General features: G+C 37.0%; 1 protein-coding gene across 2 annotated transcripts; it reads left to right on the top strand.

Annotated features, from left to right (window-relative positions):
* Positions 1 to 897: 897 nt before the first annotated feature.
* On the top strand, positions 898 to 27,564 carry LOC139115840 (V-type proton ATPase subunit E-like). Of its 2 annotated transcripts, XM_070678227.1 has the most exons (15): positions 898 to 1,050; positions 1,477 to 1,542; positions 2,987 to 3,096; positions 5,173 to 5,398; positions 6,770 to 6,864; positions 8,166 to 8,253; positions 12,344 to 12,564; positions 13,693 to 13,780; positions 16,235 to 16,408; positions 19,979 to 20,064; positions 24,254 to 24,398; positions 25,002 to 25,205; positions 25,868 to 25,982; positions 26,566 to 26,682; positions 26,938 to 27,564. In XM_070678227.1, exons 1-7 carry the CDS (start codon positions 1,018 to 1,020, stop codon positions 12,395 to 12,397), a joined length of 672 nt encoding a protein of 223 aa, XP_070534328.1. In that variant the 5' UTR covers positions 898 to 1,017; the 3' UTR covers positions 12,398 to 12,564; positions 13,693 to 13,780; positions 16,235 to 16,408; positions 19,979 to 20,064; positions 24,254 to 24,398; positions 25,002 to 25,205; positions 25,868 to 25,982; positions 26,566 to 26,682; positions 26,938 to 27,564. The 2 variants fall into 2 exon arrangements, with proteins under 2 accessions (XP_070534328.1, XP_070534338.1); XM_070678237.1 differs by lacking the exons at positions 19,979 to 20,064; positions 24,254 to 24,398; positions 25,002 to 25,205; positions 25,868 to 25,982.
* Positions 27,565 to 27,871: the final 307 nt, after the last annotated feature.

Here is a 27,871-nt window from a genome sequence, read left to right on the forward strand (position 1 = left end):
ATACAGTACATCATAATTGCCACATTTGTCATTTTGGTAATGCTTTCCTTCTCCAGTTAAATTATAGATGTTTAATACAAGTTTCAGTTAAATGAGTAACATTTTATATTGCTTTACTGCTTTTCTTTGGTATATCAATATTCTAAGTTTTTGTTCTACTCCTCGACTGTTGAAACACAGAAACAACAACCGTTAAGCACGTAAACGCAGCATGTATACATGAGTATAGCCTAGATTCTATTTGTTCGCTTGCCTCCGTATCTCAGACGGGAGTGCGTCGGAGGTACGGAGGCAAGCGAACAAATAGAATCTAGTCTAACATGAGTATAATGTACTATCACGTTTACATTTGAATTGTAATTTGTAGTCCGGACCAGAATTTACTTTTCGACACTACCAATGCAGTTTATAGGCTGAGTTGACAATTCAACGATGTGTATCTCATGCAATGGAGGTAACACACAAATCATGCCACAAAAATATATTTTCTGGAATAGAACAAGAAACTGTAGTCGACATTTAATTGACAAAAATAGACGGTGAAACAATACTATCGAAGCCCTTTTGTACACAGTGAACAAAATACAATGATTGCAAATAGATTCTCAATCCGAAGCGTGCTACCGGCTATGCAGGTCATGGGTTTCTTTGATCAGGTGACCAAATACAGTGGGTGACTGAATAAGGGTTGTGGGAACATAAGTATGCTAATAACATGATATACCTCAAGTTTTTGTCAAACAATGTATGAAATATGAAATATTCAAGTCAAAAAAAGTATTTTATATAAATTTACCGTGCTTGGTTTACATTTCTTCCATGAAAAATGTATTATTTGTCTTACAGCCACATATAGAATAACGTACACCCCTTGTATCAAGTACACTCAACCATACTCACATGATCATGTGATCATCAGCCATTTTAATCGTGGGCGAGCTGGATCGGTTGAGGGCAACTTGGTTGATATAACGAATTGATATTTTTGCCGTGAATTACCAAACGTAAGACATCAAAATGGCTTTGAGTGACGCAGATGTGCAGAAACAGGTATGTTTTGGATCCAGATTGTCTAAAATTCCAAACTGTGCCATTGAGAGAGCATTGATAACATTTTGATGGTGTTCGTCCGGACATCTTCTGGTACGTACCTTGGTCCGGGCGACTGGAACTCAGAAGCGATCAGTGTAATAATTGTGGAAAACATAATGTAACTACATTTCTTCAAAAAACTTTAGGTATCTGAGTAAAAATCTGATAAGTATGATTCATATCAAGTGAGAAAGGCCCTACGGAATTACTCGTTTTTGCAAAGCACATTCACCCAGGAACCGGCCGGCAAACATAGGTATTGTGTTTCAACATGCGGGTATGCCGTACCAAGCAAAAATGTGTTACACTTTTTACTACCAGCATCACATTACTTCCGATCATTCGCAGCACCAAAATAAACCCCTTTGAAATGTTGTGTTTCAGATCAAACATATGATGGCCTTCATTGACCAGGAAGCCAATGAAAAGGCTGAAGAAATCGACGCGAAGGTATGTATGTATGTATATGTAAAACGATAGTAATTGAGATAGTTGGAAGTAAATTGTATTCATGTCCACATTCATATATTATTGAAAATAAACAGTTTATGTAATGAATAAGAACGGTTATCTGGCTGCAATACATCAGTCTGGATTTCATTTTCTAAATTGTCGTGGCTTTTCACACTTGCCGTTTGGTGTCAGAAGTTAATTCAAACTTTGAATTTTGAGTCCAATTGAACTGCAATCAAGAAGCCGTTAACTTGATGATTCTGTGCCACAGTTAGGCTAATATAATAGGATCAATGATTAATTAGGCCAAATCAAACTAACGTCTGCTTCCAGTAACCAGGCTAACCCTATTTGAAACTCTCTTACACTATTTTTTAATCATGCATGAGTTTGCCATATATTTGCTGTAGCAGGAGTTTCTAAAATGTGATCATTCTACAAAATCAAATCATAATTTGATCCACTATTGCTGATTAAGGTAGTTCGGGCCTTGAAAATGAAAGACCTAAACTTTTGTCTAAAATTTCAACCATTCTCTTTCAAAATCAATAATAAAATCCATTGGGTCACAATGCAAATTTTGGTACTAGAGAAACAAATTACCCAAGATTTATATACCGATAATTTTGTTCCGGAGTGTTTAGTGTTGTTGAGTGAATTGTATTATCTACCTACTACATCTTGCAAATATTAAAAAAACACCAACAGGCAAAAAAGAAGGGCATATATCTCTAATTAACCTGCAATTATATACAGTATGTCTTTGACTACGATATTTCAAAATTCTAGTTGTTTTAAGAAGTGACATAAATTTTCACTAACTTTGATTACCTTTGTTTCAATATTGGGACAATGCAGGAAATCGAATCAAGTGTAAAAGTTTGTCAAAATGTATTTATCAATTCACACTACATTTGTAATGAAGTGTTTAGATTTTGGAATATCTGTCTGATGGCAATATATGTATAAACTTGGGATAAAAATGGCCAAAAAATGCTGAATTTGTGAAAGTTTCTGGTATTTATTTGTGAAAAACATGAATGTTGAATAACTTTACTGGAAGTACTCAATTTTTGAGCAAAGGCCAAGACATTGTGATAAAATAATAGAATATGTTCATCAAATATATATCCACCATCAAAATGTTACAATAAATTTAATATTTAGCTTGTGTTTGATCTTACATTTCTATGGTTAAGAAATGTCATAAAAACGGGAAACGTGGTTGATTACTATTTAGCCTTTTTCCATGGCATTGAAACTTGTGTGTCCATTGGTATGGCTGGCTTCACTCTGTACAGGTGATGGCTGGGAGGCCAATAGTTAATAATTGCTAACGTTATCGTCTGATGCTTGATAATACCATATAATTTAGTTGTACATAATTTGGTTGTCATGAGACTCCGGGTAAACTGAAATGGTTTGGTTGCTGCTCTTCTAGGCAGAGGAAGAGTTCAATATAGAGAAAGGTCGCCTGGTCCAGCAACAACGTGTGAAGATCATGGAATACTATGAGAAGAAAGAGAAAAACCTAGAGCTACAGAAAAAAATGTAAGAAAACAAAGCGTACACATCATTGAATTTCACACACTGTTCATGTGCCTTGACACGCTCTGTTAAACCAAACATCATCTCTTCCACACAGCTTACATGAACATGTACAGTATGATAACCTGTTTAGCAATTTCAAACTTGTAACTCATAATTTAGGAATGAAAATTTTCAGTTTTTGAAAGAGTCATTAAACAAATATGTGCATAAAATTTTTATGGTAATATGTGTGACATGTGAGTGTCACAAAATTCTGTTAGGTTGGTTGACATTATTATTATTGAATGGGTTTATTGATGCATAAACTTTATAAAAAAAGTTTCAATTTTTAAATACACAGCCTTTATTTAGGAGTAGACTCATACTTCATAGCCAAAAGTAAAGCAGGGTTATGCTTTTTGTCTGAACGATAGGGCTTAAGTATCTCAATTTCATACAAACTCTTAAACACATTAAAAGACAAACTGCAAAGAGGTCTGACTTCAAATTTATAACACTACCTCACTGATTTCAATAGAGAAACTTGAATTAAGGTATAAACATTTAGAAGGTCTAAATTTATCACAAAAAATGAACAAAATAGTAAGCCTGTAATTAGAGGTGTGTAACACAAAATGATAGAAACTCTGTATATCATAAAATGTGAAAAAAAAACTTTACAGGGGAAAGTCATATATCTTTCATCTCTGCAAAAATACATCAATAAATTATGTAGTATTAGGGAATGAGAGACCAGCCAACAACAAATTTTGAGACCTTGAAATGCCATCAAAATGCCTCAGAAATCCCACAAAAAAAATGGTGATGAATATATTGAATTGTTCTTGTCATATTTTTTCATACATTCCAACTACAAAGAATATCTCTGCAAATACAGGAAAAGTAGGGTAGAACTTGCATGAAGGTTGAAATACTTCATGATCTTTTAACCTCAGAAAACTCTGGTCCATGACAGAGTGTTTTCAACTTTGCCACAGTGTACATATCATTAACTTCAGCCATTAGGTCAAGGGTCAGCTTGTAGAGGCCCAAGCTATAAATGCAATTTAATTTTAGCACACTGACACACAATGTACAAGACACAAATACACTATCAACATGGCAGTTACAAAAAAAGTTGTGTGACATTGTTATTGGGTTAGAGGTGCCTTTGCAGATTAGAGAGAAATGAATATAATTTTGCTATTTACATGTAACTAACTTAACATCTCTGTCAAAAAAACGTCATATCAACTGGCTAGCCTTTTATTTCAGAAATACAAATACCACAAATGAAATAGTAAATTTCAAAACCAACAGCAAATTTGTAACAAACTGTACTCATATCAGTGTAATACATTTATTTATTATTTTAGCACCTTGGTGCTTTAACTAAATCCAAGCATAATTTGTTATTGTTTAGTTTTGTGTTAATGTTAGACTATATTTCAGTAGTATTTGAATTTTCTTGTTTGCCAATGTAAATTTGGTGTGATACAAATATCACCGTGAGTGGGAAACAAAATTCCAATACAATGTACTGGTATGTGACTCTATGTGCTAGTATAGTGCATTTGTTATGTTCATATATTGGCTCTCTATGTTAGACAGACACATTGTATGTAGTATATCAACAAATAAACGATAAGCTTGGGTATCACCACACATTTAAAAGTCACCGACTCATTGATTAGTTACAGTAAACCAGCATTGAGCAACAACTCGAGTTGGACCGGTACATGTAGCTGAATAGTTGATTACACTTGATCTACAATGTACATGTATCTGTTTTATAACGCTTACAGCTGAAAGGTAGAAGATGTGTTTGCTGAAGCTAAAACTGTATCACACACTGAGTTGACTTGTGGCACTGAATTGCAACCCACTGTATGTCAAACACATTTCAACATAGAGTAAATTTCTACTAATAATACCTAAAATTAAAATTTTTAATGTGATCAAGAATCTTAAGCATACCAGCACTCATTTAAATGCCATAGTAATATCTGGCTCCTGTTGAGCATATCAGAGACAAAACTGCGGACCAAACACAAGGGTTATTTATAAAATCTCAAAACTATTCTCTCTCATCCACAGTCAAAATTCCAACTTATTGAACCAAGCCAGGTTACGAGTTCTGAAAGCTCGTGAGGATCACGTAGAATCTCTTTTGGAAGAGGCAAGGATGCGTCTTGGAACTGTCACGAAGGATACGATTAAATACAGCAAACTCCTTGAGGGTCTGATCACACAGGGATTGTTCCAACTGTTAGAATCTGTGGTGGTTATCCAAACTAGGAGACAGGACACTGCTTTGGTGGAGGTAAGAACAGCTCACAGAATGTATTGCCGTAGAGTGACAGAATCATACCATGCTAAGTAACAGTTCAAGATACATTGATTCTAGTGGTTGTGTTTCTCACAGATGGAGACAAGCACCCTAGCACATTGTCAATAATGTTCGCTATAGCACAGGTTTAGCAACACTCCACAGTGGTTATCCTTGGGATTGGCATATGCATGTACCGGTAATCATGCAACATGATGTTTTCTGCCACACAAGCTTAATTTATGCTAATTTATGCATGATTATTTAGGGTCACTCTGGACATCTACGGGTTATCAAAAATCTGTCAATATCTGAAAGGCATTGTTGAAGACAAAAATTGACAGAAAAGGTTTGATAGTCTTTTCTAGAGATCTCGTTAACTGGCATGAGAGTAAAAAATACTATCTTCTTCATATCGCTACATGTACTCACCCGCAAGAGTTCTTCTACAGTACCAGTAGTTACAGTGAAACTGTCTTGATACATGGAAGGAAACATCTTCCTGATCCACAGCTCGTCAGTCGGCCTCAACTTCACTTACAAAATTGCTACAGTAAAACTAACATCAAGTTTTGAATAGCGTTGATCGCGATTTCGGGTTTGTTACTAAATATAGCTGCATGCGCACAACTTTCGGACAAATATGCTGAAATTCGGACAAATTTTGTCGTTGTATGCGCGGCTGTTGTTGCAGCTTGTAGTCTCAGTCATCAATTCATACGAATAAGTGTGACGCTAAATAGCCATTCTAACACTCACAGGTTTTATTTTCGTCGTTCATGCAGAAAATGCGGACAACTATTATGCATATTAATGAGAGAGAACAGTGACGTCATTTGCGATCAGCGCTATTCAATATTTGTGCTGTACCATGGTAGGGGCTTATATACTGATATACTTATACAGGATTCTCATAATTCCTGTACAAGTACAGTTTGACTGTACTGTAGAGGAGGGATTCATACATACACGAGTAAGCAATTACTTTCTAATGAATACAGTATTTAATCTTTTGATAGAGACACTCCTGGTATCTTCAGCCACTCAGATTGTCAGTAGCCTACAAATGTAGGTGAAATATTTCATTTTGTGATAGAGATACATATAGGCACCCTTACCTAAGCAGATCACCACCATGGGAGAATCTCTAATTTTATTTGAGTTGGTCCCTCTAAACCAAGCAGATTATCTTTTACAGGAAGATTTGACCCATGGCACTGTTTGCCAGGTTGTACCAGATACCTATAAGTCATGACTGCAAAATGACAGTGCTAATAGGGATTTACTGACTGGAAATGGGCGAGAAACATTTCCAGCCAGGTTTGATAAGTTCTGCATAAACTAACCTATGTGTTCTCTCTACAGAGTGTACTGCCTCAGTGTATTGAAGCTTACAAGAAAGAAACAAAGAAATCTGTTGATGTATCAATAGATAAAGAAAACTTCTTGGACAGTGATATGTAAGTTCAGTCACTTCTTAGAAATATCTTCATCTGGTTCCTTCATGTGTGTTGTTCAAATTGATTGAAAACAGGCTAACTCTTTAGAATCTAACCTAGCATGGAATAATATTTCACATTTCTTAATAAAAGGATTCTGAATGGTTGGCCATCTCTCTGTTTTTCACCAACCTATTCATATGTTAATAACTGAACAAAAGAATGTATTTTAATGATACAAATATGCAAATTACCCATTGTTATGCAAATTATCCACCCCTCTGATTTTCAAGGCTGTTGAGAACATTGATGTAATGATGATTTGATAATATCAATCAATCAATCGAATTATTTATAAAGCGCCAGTATCCTATGTGTCCATAGTTCAGAGGCACTGAACACTTATGAAGCAAACGCTTCAGTAAATAAGTAAGTTTTAAGATTCCTTATGAAGCTGGTGGCTAAGGGCTTCTGTCATAGTTCAAGCGGAAGTTTATTCCACAGTCGAAGCGCGGCGCATGAGAATGCTCGTTCACTATATGATTCAAGATTGTAGCTTGGTTCCTTCAATAGATGTTCAGTCTTTGTAGTTTGCTTTTCCTGGATGAGGTTGGTTATGTAAGTTGGTGCCAGACCGTTGAGCGATTTGTAGGTTGTACAAAGCACTTTGAATCGTATTCTGGACTGCACTGGCAACCAATGAAGCTTTCTGAGAATAGGTGTAATATGTTCGCGTTTCTTGGTACGGATAATGACTCTGGCAGCAGTATTCTGTGCATGTTGAAGCGCCTTGATTGTGATCATTTGGTAAGCCATATAAAAGTGCATTGGCGTAATCCAGTTTGGATGAAAGTACAGCTTGAACAAGTTTCTGACAAACATCATTGGTGAGATAATGTCGGATATGTCCGATTTTTTGAAGATGGAAGTAAATGGATTGTGATGTAGTGGATATATGTTTCCGGTAAGAGAGGTGACTGTCAAATTCAATGCCAATATTTCATGCCGATTCGGTCAGTGAAACAGAACTCGTGCCAATGGCGATGTCATCAATACGGCATGGCGTGTGGCTAAATTTGGAACGAATAAGTAGCACTTCTGGTTTGTCATCGTTGAGTATTAACTTTTTTTGAGTAATCCAGAGCTTGATGTCACATACCGGTACTGCCTTTTCCATAATATTGACTGAAGACTGGGTGTAGTACAATTCCATCTTTATGTAGGTGACAATTAAGCAATAAAGCACACCCAGCGAAGGCATACCACAAGATTTTGACCAGTTCACGACATGTATGCACTAATTTCCTCAAATTTGCCCACAGATCTGGTGGTGTCGTGTTGCTTGCACAGCGTGGAAAGATCCGAGTTGAAAACACTCTAGAAAGCAGACTTGAACTTATCAGCAAACAGGTAAGTTGAATTTTGAGGATAGGGAGAGTTGCTGGGCAGTACAAGAGGGGTTACTTGAGGGAAATGTTCTAGTGAGGGTAAGATAGAGTGTTGAAAGAGAGGACTTAGAGGTACGTATATGAAGGGTGCAAGCTTTGTCCCCTCTAGGCAAAATTGAAATGCGACTTGCTCAGGAAAGTTTTCTGTCAAACAAGACGATTTACATGTGTACCTTGTACAAGTACCAGTATAGGGCTACCATGTCAAAGTTTTCAGACATTTCTGTATCAGGACTCAAAGGGTTTGTGAATCACAGAGCATACTGTCTAAGCCAGATGCGTTGTTGAACACAGTGTTCATAACACTCTCACTGAATTTTGGTACCACTTATGAACAGGTTACCAATGTTGTTTAGTATGTGTGGCTGGATGTCTACAAGCTAAAGCACTGAAAAGACTGAAGATTATTGGACACAAAACATATGTTTGAATTGTTAGTAACCAAGAGAGTCCAGCCATACCATTACTTTCACTGTAAATTATTTAGAGCCCCTTAAAAAATCCCTTTTAGTTCACAACCAATGGTGTGTCCAAACACGGTCCCTCCACAAATTTTGTGGAGGGACCGTGTTCCAAAGCACCATTCTTTATTCATTTCACAACAGTATTTATGCAGTGTTACAACATGTCACATGTGATCCTTGCCTTATGTATTACTATTCAAACTACTGAAGCCACCAGCCGGGAAAAAGAATTATCCTGAATATTGACAATATTTCTCATGAAGAAGATAGTGATAGATTTTAATCCATGCACAGATCCTTATGTTCCAAAACCTGGTCAAATTTCTTGAGGTCAAATAAAATACATCTATATTGAAGAAAGCAATAGTAGGGGAGTATTAGGGTCAAATATAGACTTTTAAATGACGCTTTCATTGTGACATGTACTAGCTCAAACACTTGTATTGTCCATCTGAATTTGTTTGTAAAAATATCCAGTTTTCATTTCTGTCCCAGTTATTATTTTATTGCTACATACATTGATTTATCTCGTAACAGGGAAGTATTTTTAAATTTAGAAAATCAGCCAGTGCGGTATGTGAGATATGTAAGCTAAGCTTGCAAAGCTCCAGCTAAACATTAAATTGCAAAGCTCACTTCATTAACTTGGCAGTTCTCACATGGGTGGAAAAAATGGCTTTGTCTGCAAAGCAGGGCAAATCAAATCTCATTTTGTCATCAGCCTGCAATGCTTTGATACTCCTAAATTGCATGTGTGACCTTTGTACATATCTTTTTATTTTGAATTTACTTCGTGCTTTGTTTGCAAATATCCATCTAGTTATTTGAATTCCATACACACATCTGTTGGTTACTGCCATGCTTCCAAATCTCCTCTTCTTAAACCATACTACAGCCATGTCAAAATCATCACAGTCCATGACCAGTGATCTACATTCATCTCCTGCCATACACTGAATATTGCATCATGTTATATACCGTATGTATGTCGCTTCACAATGTGGCAATGCTGCATGCACCCCTGTACATCAACCAAGGAGGAAAAAGCCCCAAATGCAGGTTCCCATACCATTCATGTACGTTACATATACTGACATAGATCCACAAAGTGGTATCTCCTGGACCCCTCCCAGTATTGTATCAGTGTAGACTCTCATATCAGTTACCTCAATATAAAAACTTCTGAGCCTTGTGTTCTTTCAATTCAAAACTACATCTTCCATTCTAAGTGTGTGCATGGAGTCTCTTTTCCACCAAGTGGTTACTGATCAACATCCTGTGCAAGCCCCTCAAAGTTCCAGAAGCACATCATATACACCTTTCTTATGGTGCGTTACTTTTATATAATTTGGTGACCTAGAGGCATGTTGATAAATAGCATTTGTAACTAAGGATTTAACCCATGAAGACCCCGCTGTGATGATGATCAAACACATGCTTAGTTCTTGATGGTATACAACTAAACTCTTTGGAAGAGTTCAGCCAACTTAACCCACTGCAATGGCCTTGTTCCCTTTGCAAGTACACTACCACCCCACAGCCATACATGTACCGGTATATGTGTTCACATTCCACATTCAGTTTCACAACATATCTCACAACATACACCTGTTGAAACCCATTCACAATCAAGTCCCTGTCCAGCTCATACTTCATAGCCAGAAGTAAATCAGGGTTATGGTTTTTGTCTTAGTGATAGAACTTACATATCTTAACGTTTTGCAAAGACATGAAAAAAGACAAACTGCAAAGAGGTCGGACTTCAAAAAACCACTTCATCTTACACATTTCAATAGAAAGAATTAATTTTTAATGTATAAACATTTAACAAATCCAAATGATCAAAAAGACAAACAAACAAACAAACAAAATATTAAGTCTGTGTAGCATCATGTCACTGAGTTAGAGGTGTGTACATTTTTTAAGTAGAAACAGAAAGTTTTTATTCTGTGTGACTCATTGAAAAGAACTGGTCCCTTTTTTGTCCTTTGATTCACTGAGAAGGATGATAAAAACTGTACAAAAACTTTCTACGTTGTAAATTGTAGAGAAACTAAATTCTTAACACTGGAAAATCATATATCTTCATTCTCTGCAAAACTACATCAATAAATTATGCAGTATTGGCGAATGAGAGACCAGCCAGCAATGAATTTTGAGACCCTGAAATGCCATTAAGTGCCACAGCAATCCCACATAGAAATTGTGATGAGTATATGGAATTGTTCTTGTCATATGTTCTTGTCATAGATTGCTTCTACAAAGAGTTTCTTTACAAACAGGGAAGAGAAGGGGAGAATTTGCATGAAGGTTGAAATACTTCATGATCTTTTAACCTCAGAAAACTCTACGGTAGTCCATGTCAAAGTATTTTCAACTTTGCCACAGTGTACATATCATAAACTTTAGCCATTAGGTCAAGGGTCAGCTTGAAGAGGCCCAAGCTATAAATGCAACCTAATTTAAGTACACTGACACACAATGTACAAGGCACAAGGGTGTTAAAAAAGAAATTTGTGTGAAAGTGTCGTTGAGTGAAAACCTTGATGCTTTCATGAAATCCAAGCATAATGTGCTACTTTTGATTTATGTACCATATATGAATGTTAGATTCTGGATTACAGTAGTATTTATATTTTCTGTTTTTCAATTCTAATATTTGGTGTGAAACCTAAAATCACAGTGAGTGGGAAACAAACTGACGGTAGACTTTATCTCATTTTGTGCACAAGTATACATGTAGTGTATACAGTGTGTATCATCTTCGCTTGCCAAGGCCTGCTGTTCGGGCAGCTGGATGCTTCCCGAAATCAGGCCTTGGCCAATCAAGCCCACAGATCATGGTTTTCAAAGCGCCACCACACGACTGTACAAGACCTGTAACTAGCCAATCAGCGATCGCTGTCGATGTTTACATTTCATTTCTAATTCTTCCCGTACGCATTCAAAGCGAGAGTGTAAATTTGTAACACTGTCTTGCAGCTTAGCTAAAGTATTTAATTTGGCGAAGCATGTTTACAAATGAAACTCAATCCAACACGATCGTCAAGTCCTCCGCAAACTTTGTTTAGAATGCCAAGTAAGTGACTGGGAAACATTGATGTGAAGATTGTTCGTTGATCTATGTCACAGTTGCACACTCTGCACTTTGCCGGCGCCATCTCGGATTTCTCTGTTTATGTAACGCGTGCTGTGATTGGTCCGCCTGATTTTCAAGTTCTATCAGATTTCCTTCGCACAGTATATCAGCGTGATCACGCACGGCGTAGTTAGTGGAAGACTCCTGTCTGGCTAACGAGCCGTGCCAGCGGACCATGATTGTGTACCGTATGTGCTGTTGATATACCTTTGATTCTTTGTTCAGCCAATTTCAACATAGAGTCAATTTCTACAAAGTTAGAACTAAAAATTTAATACATTTTCAGTACGGACCAAATTTCAAATCTGAACCGACTCTTAAGCGCATCCTCTTTTAAATATCTTGCTTGTGCCAACCATATAAGAATTTATTTTCCATTTGAAACAAAAACTATGAACCTTACATTATAAAATCTATAAAATCTGAAAAATATTCTTTCTCATCCACAGTCGAAATTCCAACTTCTTGAACCAAGCCAGGTTAAGAGTTCTGAAGGCTCGTGAAGATCACGTAGAATCTTTTGGCGGAGACAAGGATGCGTCTTGGAACTGTCACAAAGGATATGATTAAATACAGCAAACTTGAGGGTCTGGTCACACAGGGATTGTTCCAACTGCTAGAATCTGTCATAGTTATCCAAACTAGGAGACAGGACACTGCTTTGGTGGCGGTAAGATCAGCTCACAGAATGCATTACTGTAGGAAGTGGGAATTATACATTACTTTGTAACAATTTAGTGTACATTGATTCTAGGAGTTGTGTTTTTCAGTGTTATTGACTATGTCATTGACAATGACCTGTTGATGCTAATTTATGCATGATTATCTAGGGTCCCTCTGGATTTCCACAGAATTTTCAAAAATTAGTTGATATCTGAAAGGATTGTGGTACGAGTATAGTGTTTTTGGTAGAGACATCAACATTTTCAGCCAAGCAGATTATCAGTAGCCTACCAATGTAGATGGAATATTCATTTTGTTATAGATATACATCTAGACACCCTTACACAAGCAGATCATCACCATCTAAGGGAGTATAGAGATACATTTAGGCACCTTGCCCAAGCATATCACCACTACATGTATCTTTGGGAGTGTAGGGATACATGTGGACTCCCTTAGCCAATCATATCACCACTATCTATAATTTTGTTTGAGATAGGCCCTCTAAACCAAGTAATCTGATGCGTCACTGACACAGCTATAAAAAGCTTGCCAATGATTAGAAATGCTAAGCAGATTCATACTTTACACAGATAACATGTTTCCCTGTAGTTTTTGGGCAAAAAAATATCTGAATATGTCATTTCTATAAGTCTCCGCAGTGATAGTATGTGCCGATAGCTCATTTATCTTGTCGATCGATCGATGGAGAAACAGACAGCCACTATTGTTTTCATTGTGTTGTCATAGAGGGCGCTATACTTACAACTGCTGACTTTTAGCCATTCTCATGTATGCAGTGACATACAGCAAATCAACTTTTCTTCAATTTGCCTAAAAATATTTTTTCTCACCTCCCCTCAGAGGGCACACTGATTTTGATGATTGGTTTGCCATCTCTCTGTTTTTGAACAATCTATTCATATGTTAATAACCAAACAAAAGAATGTATTTTCATGAAAACATTCAAATTATATTTATAGTGTTATGCAAATTATCCACCCATCTGATTTTCAAGGCTGTTGAGAACATTGATGTAATGATGTTTTCATAATGAGCTATTATGCATCATGTGGATGTTGACAAGGAAAAGACAACATAGTTTCCAATTGTAATTTCCTCAAATTTCACACAGATCTGGTGCAGTAGTGTTGCTTGCACAGCATGGAAAGATCTGAGTTGAAAATACTCTAGAAAACAGAATTTAACTTATCAGTAAACAGGTAAGTTGAATTTTTAGGATGGGGATAATTATGGGTAGTGCAAGAGGGGTTACTCCAGGGGAATGTTCTAGTAACGGTAAGATAGAGTGTTGAAAGAGAAAGGACTTGGAGGGATAAATGTTTGAGGGATACAAAGGGTATAAGCTGTGTCCCCTCTAGGATAAACTGACATGCCACTCACTCAGAAAAGCTTTCATTAATACAAGACAATTTACATGTGTACCTGTTTAGTATAGGGCCACCATGCCAAAGTTTTTAGACATTTACGAATGGACTGAATGTGAATCACAGAGCTTACTGATCCAAGCCAAGTTTGTCATTGAACCCAAATTAACATGCTCACTGAAATTGCATACCGGTACCTGTTTGTCGTTGGAACATTTAACCATGTGTAGCTGGATGACTGAACAAAGCACCAACAAGACTGAAGATTAGTGGATACAAAATTATGTTTCAATTATTGGTGACCTAGGTAGTCCACCTATATTTGGTACTTACCGTAGATTAGAACCTCAGTGATAGCCTAATTCACATTTTCAATTACGTCTCAAGCACAACCATAGTATATCAAATATTACAGTGGAGCTGTATTTGCTGCTTGGTCACCTCTGAATATTAGGGTAGTGAGGTCAACAAAAACTTTTTGATTATTACTTTTTATTGCAAGAACACCCAAAATGGCAAAGTTTAAATAAAATTTGCTAAAAATTTTAGAATATGCAAAAAAAAGTCTTATCAATGGCTTGCCAGAGACACGCATTTTATTTATTTGGCCTAATTTACAGGTACACTATTTTTAATTATATCATACCAGTATATTGATTGCGCAAATACTGCGATCTGATTGGTCGAGACGCGATAACAACCATGGTATATTGGTGATATACCATGGCAGGTATGCGCGTGAGCTCTCAGCTTGAGTAAAAATCCGTTTTTGACGTTCCATGCCAGAATTTCAATATACTTTTATGATATAATCGCAAAAAATCACACCCAATGATGTATACCACTCGATTTTGACCAGTTCACTTCATATATGCACTCGCTATCGCTCGTGCTGTGCATATATGTCGTGAACTGGTCAAAATCTCATGGTATACCATCGCTGGGTGTGCTTTATTGCTTAAATATTCACCATCTTGTCCTGAATATCAAATGGATTTTTTATGTACTCTAAATCATGTTGACATGTTTAAATGACAGTGTCAGGTCATTTTATTTCTCAAACAGTCTTCCAATTGGTTTTCATGGTAAATGTCTGGGATGAGGCTGACGAGTGCGTAATCTTTGAAGAGTGATGAATTAAGTACTTTATGTATGTATCTGATTTACATGTACATACATAGAGTAATATGCTGATACCTAATTTCGGTCTTAAAATATCACTTTACTGATTATGGTAATATATGAGGTCATGAGGAAAGTACCGGTATGCACAGGGATATCAGTATAGCGTATTGCCCAGTGAATGCACAGGGATATCAGTATAGCTTATTGCCCAGTGTATGCACAGGGATATCAGTATAACGTATTGCCCAGTGTATGCACAGGATTATCAGTATAGCGTATTGCCCAGTGTATACACAGGGATATCAGTATAGTGTATTGCCCAGTGTATGCACAGGGTATCAGTATAGCTTATTGCCCAGTGTGTGCACAGGGTTATCAATATAGCGTATTGCCCAGTGTATGCACAGGGATATCAGTATAGCGTATTGCCCAGTGTATGCACAGGGATATCAGTATAGCGTATTGCCCAGTGTGTGCACAGGGACATCTGTATAGCTTATTGCCCAGTTTGTAGCTGTGGGTGATGCATGGCGCTAATGTCCAAATGCATACTTTGTGGTATTTTCTTGATACCTTATTACTTTACATCATACATTTTTTTCTTGTGATTTCTTTACTTATAAAATGAAAATATCTCACCAATATTCATATGTACACTTACATGTACACAAGGAGTCGGGTCCTGAGTTTTCCTGTTTACAAGCGATTGCGAGACTCAATCTAACAATCATCCAATAGCTCATTCCATTTTAAAGGCAGGGGGGGTGGGGGGTGGGTGTCTAATGCAACATGCATCATTTATGCAATTATGATTTATGCAACATGTGACATTTCATTCAAATTATTTGCTGTCATTGTATATCAGGCAAGGGTGACATCCTCTCTGTCAGTCGGACAGATGACAGACGATGGCCAGATATGTACACACATACAACCTGTGTTGGCAAGCAGAATATTTGATGTTTCAACATGCTGTAGATTGACTTGTCTATTCAAGAACATTATATTCATATTATTCGCTGTCATTGTATATCAGACAAGGACGACGTGGCCTGTTAGTCCGCCAGATGACGGCTAGATATGTTCATACAAGTACACAACCTGTGTTAGCATATAAGGAGTGGATGAACACTCAACAAAAAACTTGTTTTGATTTATTTGTAGATGATTTAATCAATGCAGTAAATGAACTTGCCATGGGATATGCATCAGAAGAAACAACATCTCTTCTAGGACGCTTACACAGACCATTGCCTCCAGGAGAGGAACCTGTTAGATTGTTTTCACTTAGATATGATGTGGATCGGTGCAATTCAGACAACTTGTTAGCTATGCCAGGTATGATTAGTTAAATTATTATTGCAGTAGAATACACTAGTCTTGTAAAATTGTAATCACCCAATCATGCCCATTAAATGTGGATTTTCTTCTTGATTTCAGTATACAGTATGTCAGATTTTAAATTAACAATATTCTGTCTGTGATTCAGATTATAAAACAGAATCATCCTGACTTTCCCAATCAGAAAATCTGGCCAAGGCAAACTATTTTCAATGACACCTGTACCACGTATATTATATTTACATTGTGAATCATTGTCATTTCCTTTTCCTTGCTCTGACATAGAAGTTAAATGGCTAAGTGGTTGCAATGCCTGCATTAGACTTCCTTTCCCTGGACTTCAACAACTGTCCAATTATTATAGCATGAACTGTACTGCAATAGTGGCATAGCTACTATGTGTTTCATTACCATTGTGCAGCCCACGCTCTTGACAAAAGTGATTTTCTGCTGTGTCTGAGCTAGTTGAAATGTGCTGGTACTATTCCACTGTTTGGGAATTGTTGCTGATGAACGCTGCATATCTTTTCAAAGGCCAAAAGCATACATTCTGTGTCATCCAAGGATTCAGTGGAAGGTAGCATTTTCTGTCTTTTAGCAGCTGGGGTGTTGTGATCTGAAGCTACTTCTTGACGCCATTCTTTGAACCACAGGTGTGCTGATCGTAGTTTCTGAAGTCTGTCATCACTCATAGATATCACTATTCTGTGATCCCTGAACACTGATAGGCATCATTTTAAAAGTGGTATAGCCACAAATTAATGACGGCAAATCACTGTACACAATACAAAGTGCCATAATTACAATGCACCTGTGTTTTGTGTACGGCGATTTGACATCATCAGTTTGTGGCTAAACCACTTGTAAAATGGCACTTACTGATATGATATTGCTTGTTTGTTCAAGAAATTCAATGACGCTGTTGAGTTGTGTTCCATCAGACAGACTAAACTGATAGCATTTCATTAGATGCAACATGTCTTCATTCAACATGTCTTCAGCAAGATGATTACACATCTTCTCAGCATTACTTGGTGCTAGATGAGTATCTGAAATCTTCTGATAAATAGGTCCACTGTTACATCTGTATCCCATTTGACTGCTCTCACCCATTGATTCCATTCAATAGGTAGACCATTCTTCACTAAGGCTCTCTTATGTCGTCCTTCAACATGACCACTAGAAAGAACTGCATTTATCAACTTCTTCATGTTGTGGGAAAAATCTTGTGCATGGATGATAGATGACGTCGGGTTAACTACGGTAGATTTGGACTGGTATACTGATTTTCAGATGGTTTTGTAGCAATCTGCAAATCTGACTTAATGAATTGCCTGATTTTATTCCCCACCGTCTTGAAGAATATAGTCTACTTCGAAGTTAAAATCATAGAGTTTAGCAATCAGATCCCAGAGAATTATATGCAGTTCTGATGCCTTTATTGATGTACACGGGAAATGGCAAACTGGAAATCTGAATCCAGTGTATCCCAGGAACACAACCTGTAGTACTTGACTTGCCAGATGCTGTGTTACTTTATTTTCTTTCAATAGTTGCAAGTTGAAAGCTTCGTCCCCGATATCAAACCAACCTATTAGTGTAGGTTTGCCATCCTTCATCGATAACATCACATCTTCCTGGATCTTGGTTTCGTCATGTATAAGACCACCAGCCAATCCATTTGCTGGCAGCTTTGCTTCCATGGCTGCCTCATGCATCCACCGTAGAACATCTCTATTGATGCCGCTGACTTGATGGACTCTATTGTTGTATCTTCTTAGTTGTCTGTTGGAGGGAAGGATAAGCATGTTGCTGTCTTTCAGATCACAGTATGATCTTGGACTTCTTGCCCACAGATGTAAACATATGCTTATGACTTTTGTATCCCATTTCATGCTTTTGGTGTTATTTTGTTTCATTTTCAGAGCTTCATGTTGACTCTGCAGAAGAACGTTCATGTGTTCTAGGGCTCTTGAAAATACTTTGTTTAAGATTTCAGCTAAGTCACCTTGGTCATCAACATGCAATTCATGACAGTGTCAAAGTGGTCATCCTGGGGGCCATTTTATCTGCAAAACTATTATCACAGTTTTCCTTCTTCATACATGCACGTCTGACTTGTCTTCCCAGGCATCTCTTTGACTTCTGTATCAAGTTGTTGCACACCATGAAAGCACCTGAAAGCATTGTCTTGATCTCAATGTAAATGCTGACTCCTTGCCTCCACTAGTGCTCACTTGCTCCACTAAACAGGCCCTTTTTACACCAAATCTTTCTTCCACTGTGATGGGAGTGCCTCTGCATATTTTCAACTTTTGTACAGATGCAATGAAATTTCCCAGATTTTCCTTTGTAGAAATGAGTTTTGATGCAATTTCATTCACTTCCAAGTCAATTGATTTTCCACGTACTGTATCTCTAACTGCCACTTCATATGGCTGTCCAAGATTACTTCCAGATTGACAATGTTACAAATTTTGTCAGTGCAGGGTATACCAATGGATGGTAACTCTGTGTAGACTCAATGAGTGTGGTTGCAGGTAAGCAATTTGGGAGGCTCTGAAAGTCTATAGGTGAGTCTGTACTGGTTTTCCAGGTGATTCCCCTGTACAGTCCCATAGTTTTACCAGTAGTCTTATTTCTGGCGGTCGACACTTTAACATTTGGAAAGACTTTTTTGATTTTTCTTCCAACAATACCTTTGTCTGTAGCAGTACAACCAGATTGCGTTGAAGCTGTGTATGCCAAAGACACTGTGCACTTATTGTTTCATCTGGGTCACTCTCAATATGACATTGTATCCTGTAAATGAAATGTATAAATTACCTTTATCAAAAATGATCAGCATATTATCAGGCCAAACTAATTAGATTCTTTGTTTTGTGGCTCATCAAAATTTGAAAGGTAAGCAGTCAAATCATCACACAAAAATTTAACATGGGCATAGTTTAATTTGTTGATGTCTGGTCTTTTTAGGATTTCACTACAATACAATTAAATTTTATAATCTGAATATTATGTATCACCTCTGTACGTTCTTGTATATTTGTGTATTTATATATATGGAACACCACAGGAGATAAACGCTATGTACCGGTATACTGTTGTGTGCCATTATGTTCATATAAGTAATTATATCATACCAGTATATTGATGGTGCAACTACAGCGATCTGATTGGGAAAGCTGTGAAAAGAACTGTGGTATATTCATGATATACCACGGCTGGCAAACGCGTGAACTCTTGGCTTGAGCAAAAATCCTCTTTTAATGTTCCATGCCTGAATTTCAATGTACTGTTATGATATTATAGCAATAAATCACATCCAGCGACGGTGAACCAACCGGTTTTGACCAGTTCACTTTATATATGCACTCACTATTGCTCATGCACATATGTCATGAAATGGTCAAAATCTCGTGGCATGCCGTTGCTGGGTGTGCTTTATTGCTTATACAGAAACGGGTATATCGAGTATTTTACCTAGTGATATACCCCTTAGAGGAATACAGCAACATCTTATTTTAATACAAAATCGTGAACATATCAAAATATTTTTATTTCTAGGAGAAGCTGTTATTTACAAAAGTGAGGATCATGGCGATGTAAATTACCTCAGAAAGAGTCGTGTACCTTCAGCCTTGCATTTCAAGGTAGGTGCACCAGTCATATTGACTGTCAATCTTTCTGATAATCTCATCAATAGGCTATGTGGTCAGATAGGAACTCTGGAGGGGGATACCATAACACTACAGTTTCCATCTATTGGACAAAATGTTGCCATTAGACGATACAATCACAGTGCATACTGTCCAATTTCTAAGAAAAACATGGCACACAGTTTTGCTTTGATAGTACACAAAGCCCAAGGTCAGACACTGAGAAGAGTTAAAATTGATTGTAGGAACGTGTCACAACCAGGGTAGATTGGAGTTGCCATCGGGAGAGCCAGTGAGAAAAAAGGCTTACGCATTCTGAATTTCAATGCCACTCTATTGAAACGTCAGCCAAATGCAGTAGAGGCATTTTACAGTAGGGAAACAATTGGTCTTCATGAGGACGGCCATTGTTGTAAGCAAGCTGTCAACTCAAACACAGCTACCAGTACCAGTTTGGAACCTGCTGTACACTTACCACAGGATGATAATGATGTGATGAATGAAGAAGAAATCACTAGAGTGCTAGAATCACTAAATGAAGTAGAAGATGACAAAGAAACAGATAAATCTGATCAACAAATACATCAGTATTAGTGTGATAATGGAAGTGTCTCATCAACACCTGACCCTCCAACTGTGATGTCAGATGATATGTTGATCAGTGAGGATCAGCTTTTGACAGAAATATACCGTATGACAGTCCTACTACAGACAAAGCCCAGCTACAGTTCAACACTCACATGCAGTACTTTGTTGAACATCCTGAAAAGGTCAAAGGCTTTCCTAACTTTCTGTGGTACAACAAACACCCCACCTTTGCACCGAGATATCTTGCAGCGATACAGCATTTTACCACAGAGCTGCCCTTTTCACATCAGGTTATGATTATAAAACCTATTTTCAGTTCTTATTTGATAACACCAAACCAGATTCAGCCAAATATAGTGCCACATGTTTACTCATTTCATGTGTTAGAGCAAGTGTTGTCAATAAGGCTGCTATCCCAGTAAAAACCAGAGTTATAACATTGGCTCAGACCACGCAGGGAAAGGTCTTCAGAAATTCACCAGGAGGAAGAGGCAAGATACGGAACATACCAGTATGTGGTTGGTGTGTTGCCAAATCAATGCTAAAGACAAAGAATTGGTTAAAATACATGTATATCTATACAGCAGAAAGATAATAATGTTAGCAAGGAAGACAGATAAAGAGGTACAACACTTAGAAAGACTCACCACAACTGAAGATTACCCGTCAAAATATTCACAAGACTAAAAGTCCCTTGAAGAGACTAAACGCAAACAAAACATTCAAGGAAGCCTTTGTAATATCAATTATGCTACGTTTAATTTTTTCTCACTCCTTGAAGATAGTGTCAGGAAATTAGAAAGCAAAGAGAATATGAGTATCCATGGTGAAGAGTTTTACAACTTGATATCAAGTGAATTGCTTGGGAATGAAGATGTAGAAAAACATGATTTGTTCACTGCAGGTCATGTCACATAAGAGCACCGTATGGGGACACCATGCTAATTAAGTCAATGCTTACAGAAGTCATTGAGAAGTACCGGTACATATTGATGTCTTCTGCTCAATTGAGAAATGAGTATCTCCAAAGTGTCAAAGTCCAGAAAGAAGAAGCTCATTGGAAGCAAATAAAAATATCAAAGAGTGGTACCAGTTACAAGTCCTCCATGAATGAACTGTATGAAGACAGAAGCTGTAACAAAATGGCTTCACACAGACACCTACAGAGTAAAGTGGAATCCAATCCCAATTTCTTTGTTGCCAGAGAATTCACAAAGACGGAGTTAAAAATTATCTGTATGGCGTATGATATTCTATTTTCCAGGCCGACACAAAGTTTGGGACAGGAATGAAATTAAGTAGCATAATTTTATCAGTTGACAGAGTGCCAAAACAAACAGTATTGTCTAGGGGTATAACCCAAGGTGGGATATACTGGTTAGGTTGTATTGTTGAGCTGGGATATTACTTTACAAAACTACAATTATGGACTATTCTTAAACATTCTGCATGAATTCATGACTGACAAATTAATCAACATCAGTTCATTGTTACCATGTTCTGTTTGCTGTAACATTTCACTATTTCTTGAATAGTTTTATTTTAATTTATGTATCACCTGAAATTTTTGGTTCAAATCCCTGAAGCAAGATGAAAAACCCAATATTTGGCTCATCAACACAGCGTACAGATCACAGTTATTATTTAAAACTGAATTCAAATGCAAATTAGAATTTATTTATCAACTATATCAATGGCCATCACACATATACAGACTGTGTTGACAATCAGGATATTGGGCACTTTAGCATAGTATAGGAAGGAAAAAAACTCTGACTGATGCACAGAACAACAATACAGAAGGAATAGCTGAATGTTACAGCTAATGCCCCTTTAGCAAGAGGAAAGCTTGTCTTGTAAAATAACCCAAACTAATAATATAACCCTTGTTCATATACATGAGTTTGAATTGATGTTTCTTGAGCTTACAATTGGCAACAAAAAGACTGGGATACAAATGCTGATACAACAAAATCAGTTTCCTTTAAGTAAAGAATACACAGCAGGTATTGTACAAAATATACATACCGGTACATGTATACAAGCAGTGCATTTATACAAATGTAAACTAGGAAGTGCTGATTAAATCTCTTCACTGTTTTCCTAGGAAGATAGGAACATTGAAAGGGAAATTGATAGGAATGTAACATTTGTATGATCAAGTTCTTTCTATTGCAAACAGTCGTAGCTGCTCTCTGAAGTTAAAACTAAAAGCAAATGAAGATGTTAGAGGGACTCATAGATTGGGTTTGTCTCTGCACCAGTGTTACTTTTCAGTCCGTCCGGGGGGACTTATAGATTGGGTCATGTCCGTGCGTGCGTCCGTTCATGCAGATATCTCAGACATGCCCTGGTCAATTTCTTTCAAACTTTGCACAAGAATAGTACCCTACCTCACACAGATGCACATCGATTTGTCCACAATGCGATCAAATTTGGCCGTGTTAGAGGACTTTTTAGTTTACACCTCCCATAGACTCCCAAGTATAAGGCAACTCCAAGGCAACTCCATAGACTCCCGTGTATAAGGCCAAGAATAATAAAAATTTAGTTTCTCATCGTATTCATATTGCAAAAAGGATGCAGTGACACAGTTTTTAGTCCCCACAGATAAAGTCCAGGGGGCTTATTGATTGGGTCATGTCCGTTCATTCGTCTATTCGTGTGTCCATGACAAAATGTCACGTGACCTCAGTGACCTTTGACCTCAAATATACATATTTGTCCATAACTCAGTAACCACAAGTGCTACACCCTTCATATATGGTATAATGGGAATCCTTATGACCCCACATATTGTACCTCATTAATTATGCACATATCTAATTTTGAACGAGCCAATAGAGCTGGAGGTCTGACTTTTGGTATATAGGGATAACTATAGGATAGAAATTTTTTGACAAAATGTCATGTGACCTTGGTGACCTTTTACCTAAAATATACGTTTATGTCAATAAATAAGTAACCACAAGTGCTATGTCCTTTATATTTAGTAGGATGGGAGACCTTATGACAACACGCTGCACCTCATTAATTATGCACATATCTAATTCTGGGCAAGTGAATAGAGCTAGACATCTGATTTTCTGGCATATAGGGATTAATTAGCAATACAATTTTTTTTTCAAATGTTACGTGACCTCGATGACCTTTGACCTTGATTATACGTATATATGCATAACTCAGTAACCACAAGTTCTATACCCTTCAATTTTGATAGGATATTAACCTTAAGATGTCACATCTTGTACCTCATTTATTATGCGCATATGTATTTCTTGGCTGGCCAATACAGCTAGAGGTCTGATCTTTTTTCCTGATTTAGAACCATAACATAGACATGCCTCATGTGTTTCAAATTGGGAACAACGACATAGACCTATGTGCCCATAGATCTCAACATATACACTCCAGTGATACTTCTCAATAACCACATTTCCCTGCCCCATCAAACTAATACTCCTATTACAGTGGGGACTATGTCATTGTCATGACTTGTTTGAATAACTTGTAGCATGTCTTTAACCATATTCTTGTGTTATTAGCATACAATACAGTATCATGCATCACTGTTCTGTCTTGTTTGCACCATTAGGTCATACAAGATTTGTCTGTGTGTCAGACACTCATTCACAGACCCATAAAATGGATCCTCTACCGAACGGAGATGTTCTAATACACGCTGGAGATTTAACTCACAGGAGTTGCCCAAAGAGTTGAGAAATTTAACGATTGGCTAGGTTAGTTATTGAAGTTCCCTTCCATGCATGTAAAGGGATTATGGCTACAATCTAGATTTGACTGTTTTCATTTCACTGTTGCAATGTTGTCTCCTACAAACTTCAAAGTCGAATTGTCTTTTTAGTATTGTTTACTCAACATGTTTCAATGTCAAAGGTCAATTAGCAAACATACAATAATTCATCGCTCTCTTGAGTTCATACCACTGATATTGTGTGTAATTAGGATGTCAAATAGCCCATGTTCGTATGCGAAAATATATATATCAACTGCTAAATCAACTACACCAAACACCAGCTCAGTGTGACTCCTTAACACATTAACCAAAACTAACTTTGCCTCAGTCCCCTCCTTCCCCAATTCAGCTCAGTTCTAACCTAACTTGGTCTGATATATTTTTCAGACTATACCAGAGAATGCCTTAAAATAAACTCATATACTGTAGGTGTTGGCTTGTCTTTCTCTTTCTATTCCATGCAAATCCAAATCAGTTGTCATGGCACTTTATTAAAAGGGGATGTCTAGAGATTTTCGCAAACAAAAATAAAAAACTCTCCACCTCATCTGAAGACTTCTGCCATTCATTGCAATTATCTTCACAGGTACACCACCATACAAACACAAGTAACTGTCATTGCTGGTAATCATGAATTGTCCTTTGACCCCGTTACAATCAAATCATAGCAGTGTATGCAGAGATATGATGAAAGTGAACTGAAAGATATGTATTTGAAACTTACCAACTGTACTTACTTGGAAGATTCAGAAACCAATGTTCTTGGATTCAGAATCTATGGTTCACCATGGTAAGTCTTGAATAAACTGTCAGACCAAATGCTCACTATTGTACAGTCAAAACCTGTGTACAGTGGTCACACAAGGGACTAAGAAAAAGTGCTTTTGAAGAGGTCATGAATGACTTGAAGTGTGGTGATTCTAGCGAATTCAGTTGAATTTCTGAAATGCAAACAATGTATACAATGTAAGAAGCACCTACATGCACTCTTACCTGACAAGTTTTTGTCCAGTTTAGCAAAACATGTTGAAACAAATCTAACACATCCAATTGTCAAGTAAGGAATTACAAATGCAATTGTCATCTTTAGCTGTAAGAGATCTGTGTTTATACTTTGTGTTTTGTCACAAAGAAAACATAATACACTCCAAGTGAAACACCTTATGATTTTTTCCCCATTGATGTCTACATGCTCTGTATGTATGACTTTGCTAGTGCCACTGATTTGATGAAACTCAAAATTCATGTGCCAAGAGCTCCAACCACCAACTGCAATGATAAATATTTTTGCAAATGTTATAAAGGTTTGCCCAAAATTCTGTCACCAGCAGTAAATATCATTTATGTGTTACTTTTGTTCGGTAACAAAGAATTCTCAGTAATGCATATTCCAACAGGAAGTTTGATGTTTAGATAAATTGTCTGCCCTTTTTCCAACATTTTCCCACCAAGGAAACCAGAATTTTTGACTGGAGTTTTAACCTTCCAAGGGGTCAGCCAATGCTGGACGTATGGAACAAAATTCCTGAAGGCATTGATATCTTAATTACTCACGGACCTCCCCTAGGTGAGTGATGTGTGTGTGTATGTGTGTGTATATGTGTGTGTTCAATCTTGTACAAATGCAAATATTTCAAAAGTGTCTGCTGCATGTTCGTCATGCAATGCTTCAAAGTGTATATTTTAATAAAGTTTGGTATTTGTCAAAATCTCTGTTTGTTTTATGAACCTTACTGACATTAGTATTAAACGATAAGAGCAATGGTTACTCTACTGTCGGTCATTTGGCAGCCATGAATCAAGCCAAGCTAGGTCAGACATTAGGATGAACCTATAGTTTCAGCACCAATGGCAGTAACTTTTGATACATCTAATATTGCAGTTTCATATGTTTGGGTAAACAAGTTTATAGTTTATTATGTCCCCAGGAGATGTAAAATTTGTACCAATGTACAACAAAAGGACAGGTAGTCATGTAGCGATAACTGACTCACAGATAAAGTTTTATATAAATTAAATAAGAACTACATGTAATGTCCATATGGTTCTTGTATATATTCTCATAAATACATAATATGTATATTACCTGTATATACCATTTTAGAAGTTAGTAGATTATTGACGTTCTGTACAAAATATTATTTTTTAAGGTCATGGAGATAAAACCATGTCAGAGCAGAGAGCTGGCTGTATGGAATTACTGAATACAATTCAAAAACGAGTGAAACCAAAATATCATATCTTTGGACACATACCGGTACATGAAGGTATGAATGTACTCATTTTAAAAGTTTTTGACTGCAGGAATAACAACTTGATAACTTTCATTTCTCATTTTAATTAAAAATTTGCAATATTTTGTCTCTCATCAGTTTCTGACAGGTTTTGCCTGATACAAGAAAGTTATACCAACATATATTTAAAGTTATACAAATTTTTCTCCACTCCTTTCAACCAATTGTCATAATTTGCTATATATTGTCTATCGTATGTTTACCTATTTTCCATATTTTGTTGGACAGGTTACGGAGTGACATCCAATGGCTACACAACTTATATCAACGCCTCAACATGCACCCTTAGATACAGACCCATCAACAAACCAGTCATATTTGATTTACCAAATCCATCCTGAACTCATCACAACTTTGACATCAAGATTGTCTGCTCCACAATATTGCAATAATCGGACGTGTATCCTGCAAGGACAGGGGTACAAACCAAAAGCACAATACTGTACATACATAAAGATTTGTGGTGTTTCTTTAAGTGTGTGCGTTTGCCTGGACTGAAAGCTTTAAAGGAAACTATCTGTAAAGACATGGCATTTCCTATACTCTGGTCATTACATAAAACTTTATAATCTACCTTTTTAAGTCCTTTACAGAAATGTCTTTTGTATATAATCAGTTACTTTAACTTAATGTAAAACTGCACAGATTGGACATTTTAAGTGAAATGTATTATGCAATTTTATCTATTAATAGCAAATATGTACTGTGACAGGATGAATAGGTACTGTAGAGACCATCACCCAATATGGCCTGTTTCTTTTGTCATACCAACATGAGTGTCACTTGTGCTGCGTTAGACACAAGACAAAGACAAGTCTTGATATTTACAGTAAAATATCACAGCTGATAAAGTGGTATTATGAGTTGATGTGTTTTACAGAATGTAGTGACTTGGGGAAATGATTATGTATGGTCAACATTATATATTATTGCCTGAATACATGGGTTTAGGTGCCCGAGAGCAGGTGACAATTTGCCCGACGCCAGGAGGGCAAATTGTCTCCTGCTGCGAGGGCACCTAAACCCATGTATTCAGGCAATAATATTTTTATTACATGCCTCTTCACAGTTAATGCTATATGACATTTAGTTACATGCAGGGCATTTTCAAACAATTTTACCATTATCGACCAGCATCAAACAGATTTTAACGAAAGTCAAA

This window comes from Ptychodera flava, chromosome 2, assembly GCF_041260155.1.
Source record: "Ptychodera flava strain L36383 chromosome 2, AS_Pfla_20210202, whole genome shotgun sequence".
NCBI classification, from domain to species: Eukaryota; Metazoa; Hemichordata; class Enteropneusta; family Ptychoderidae; genus Ptychodera; species Ptychodera flava.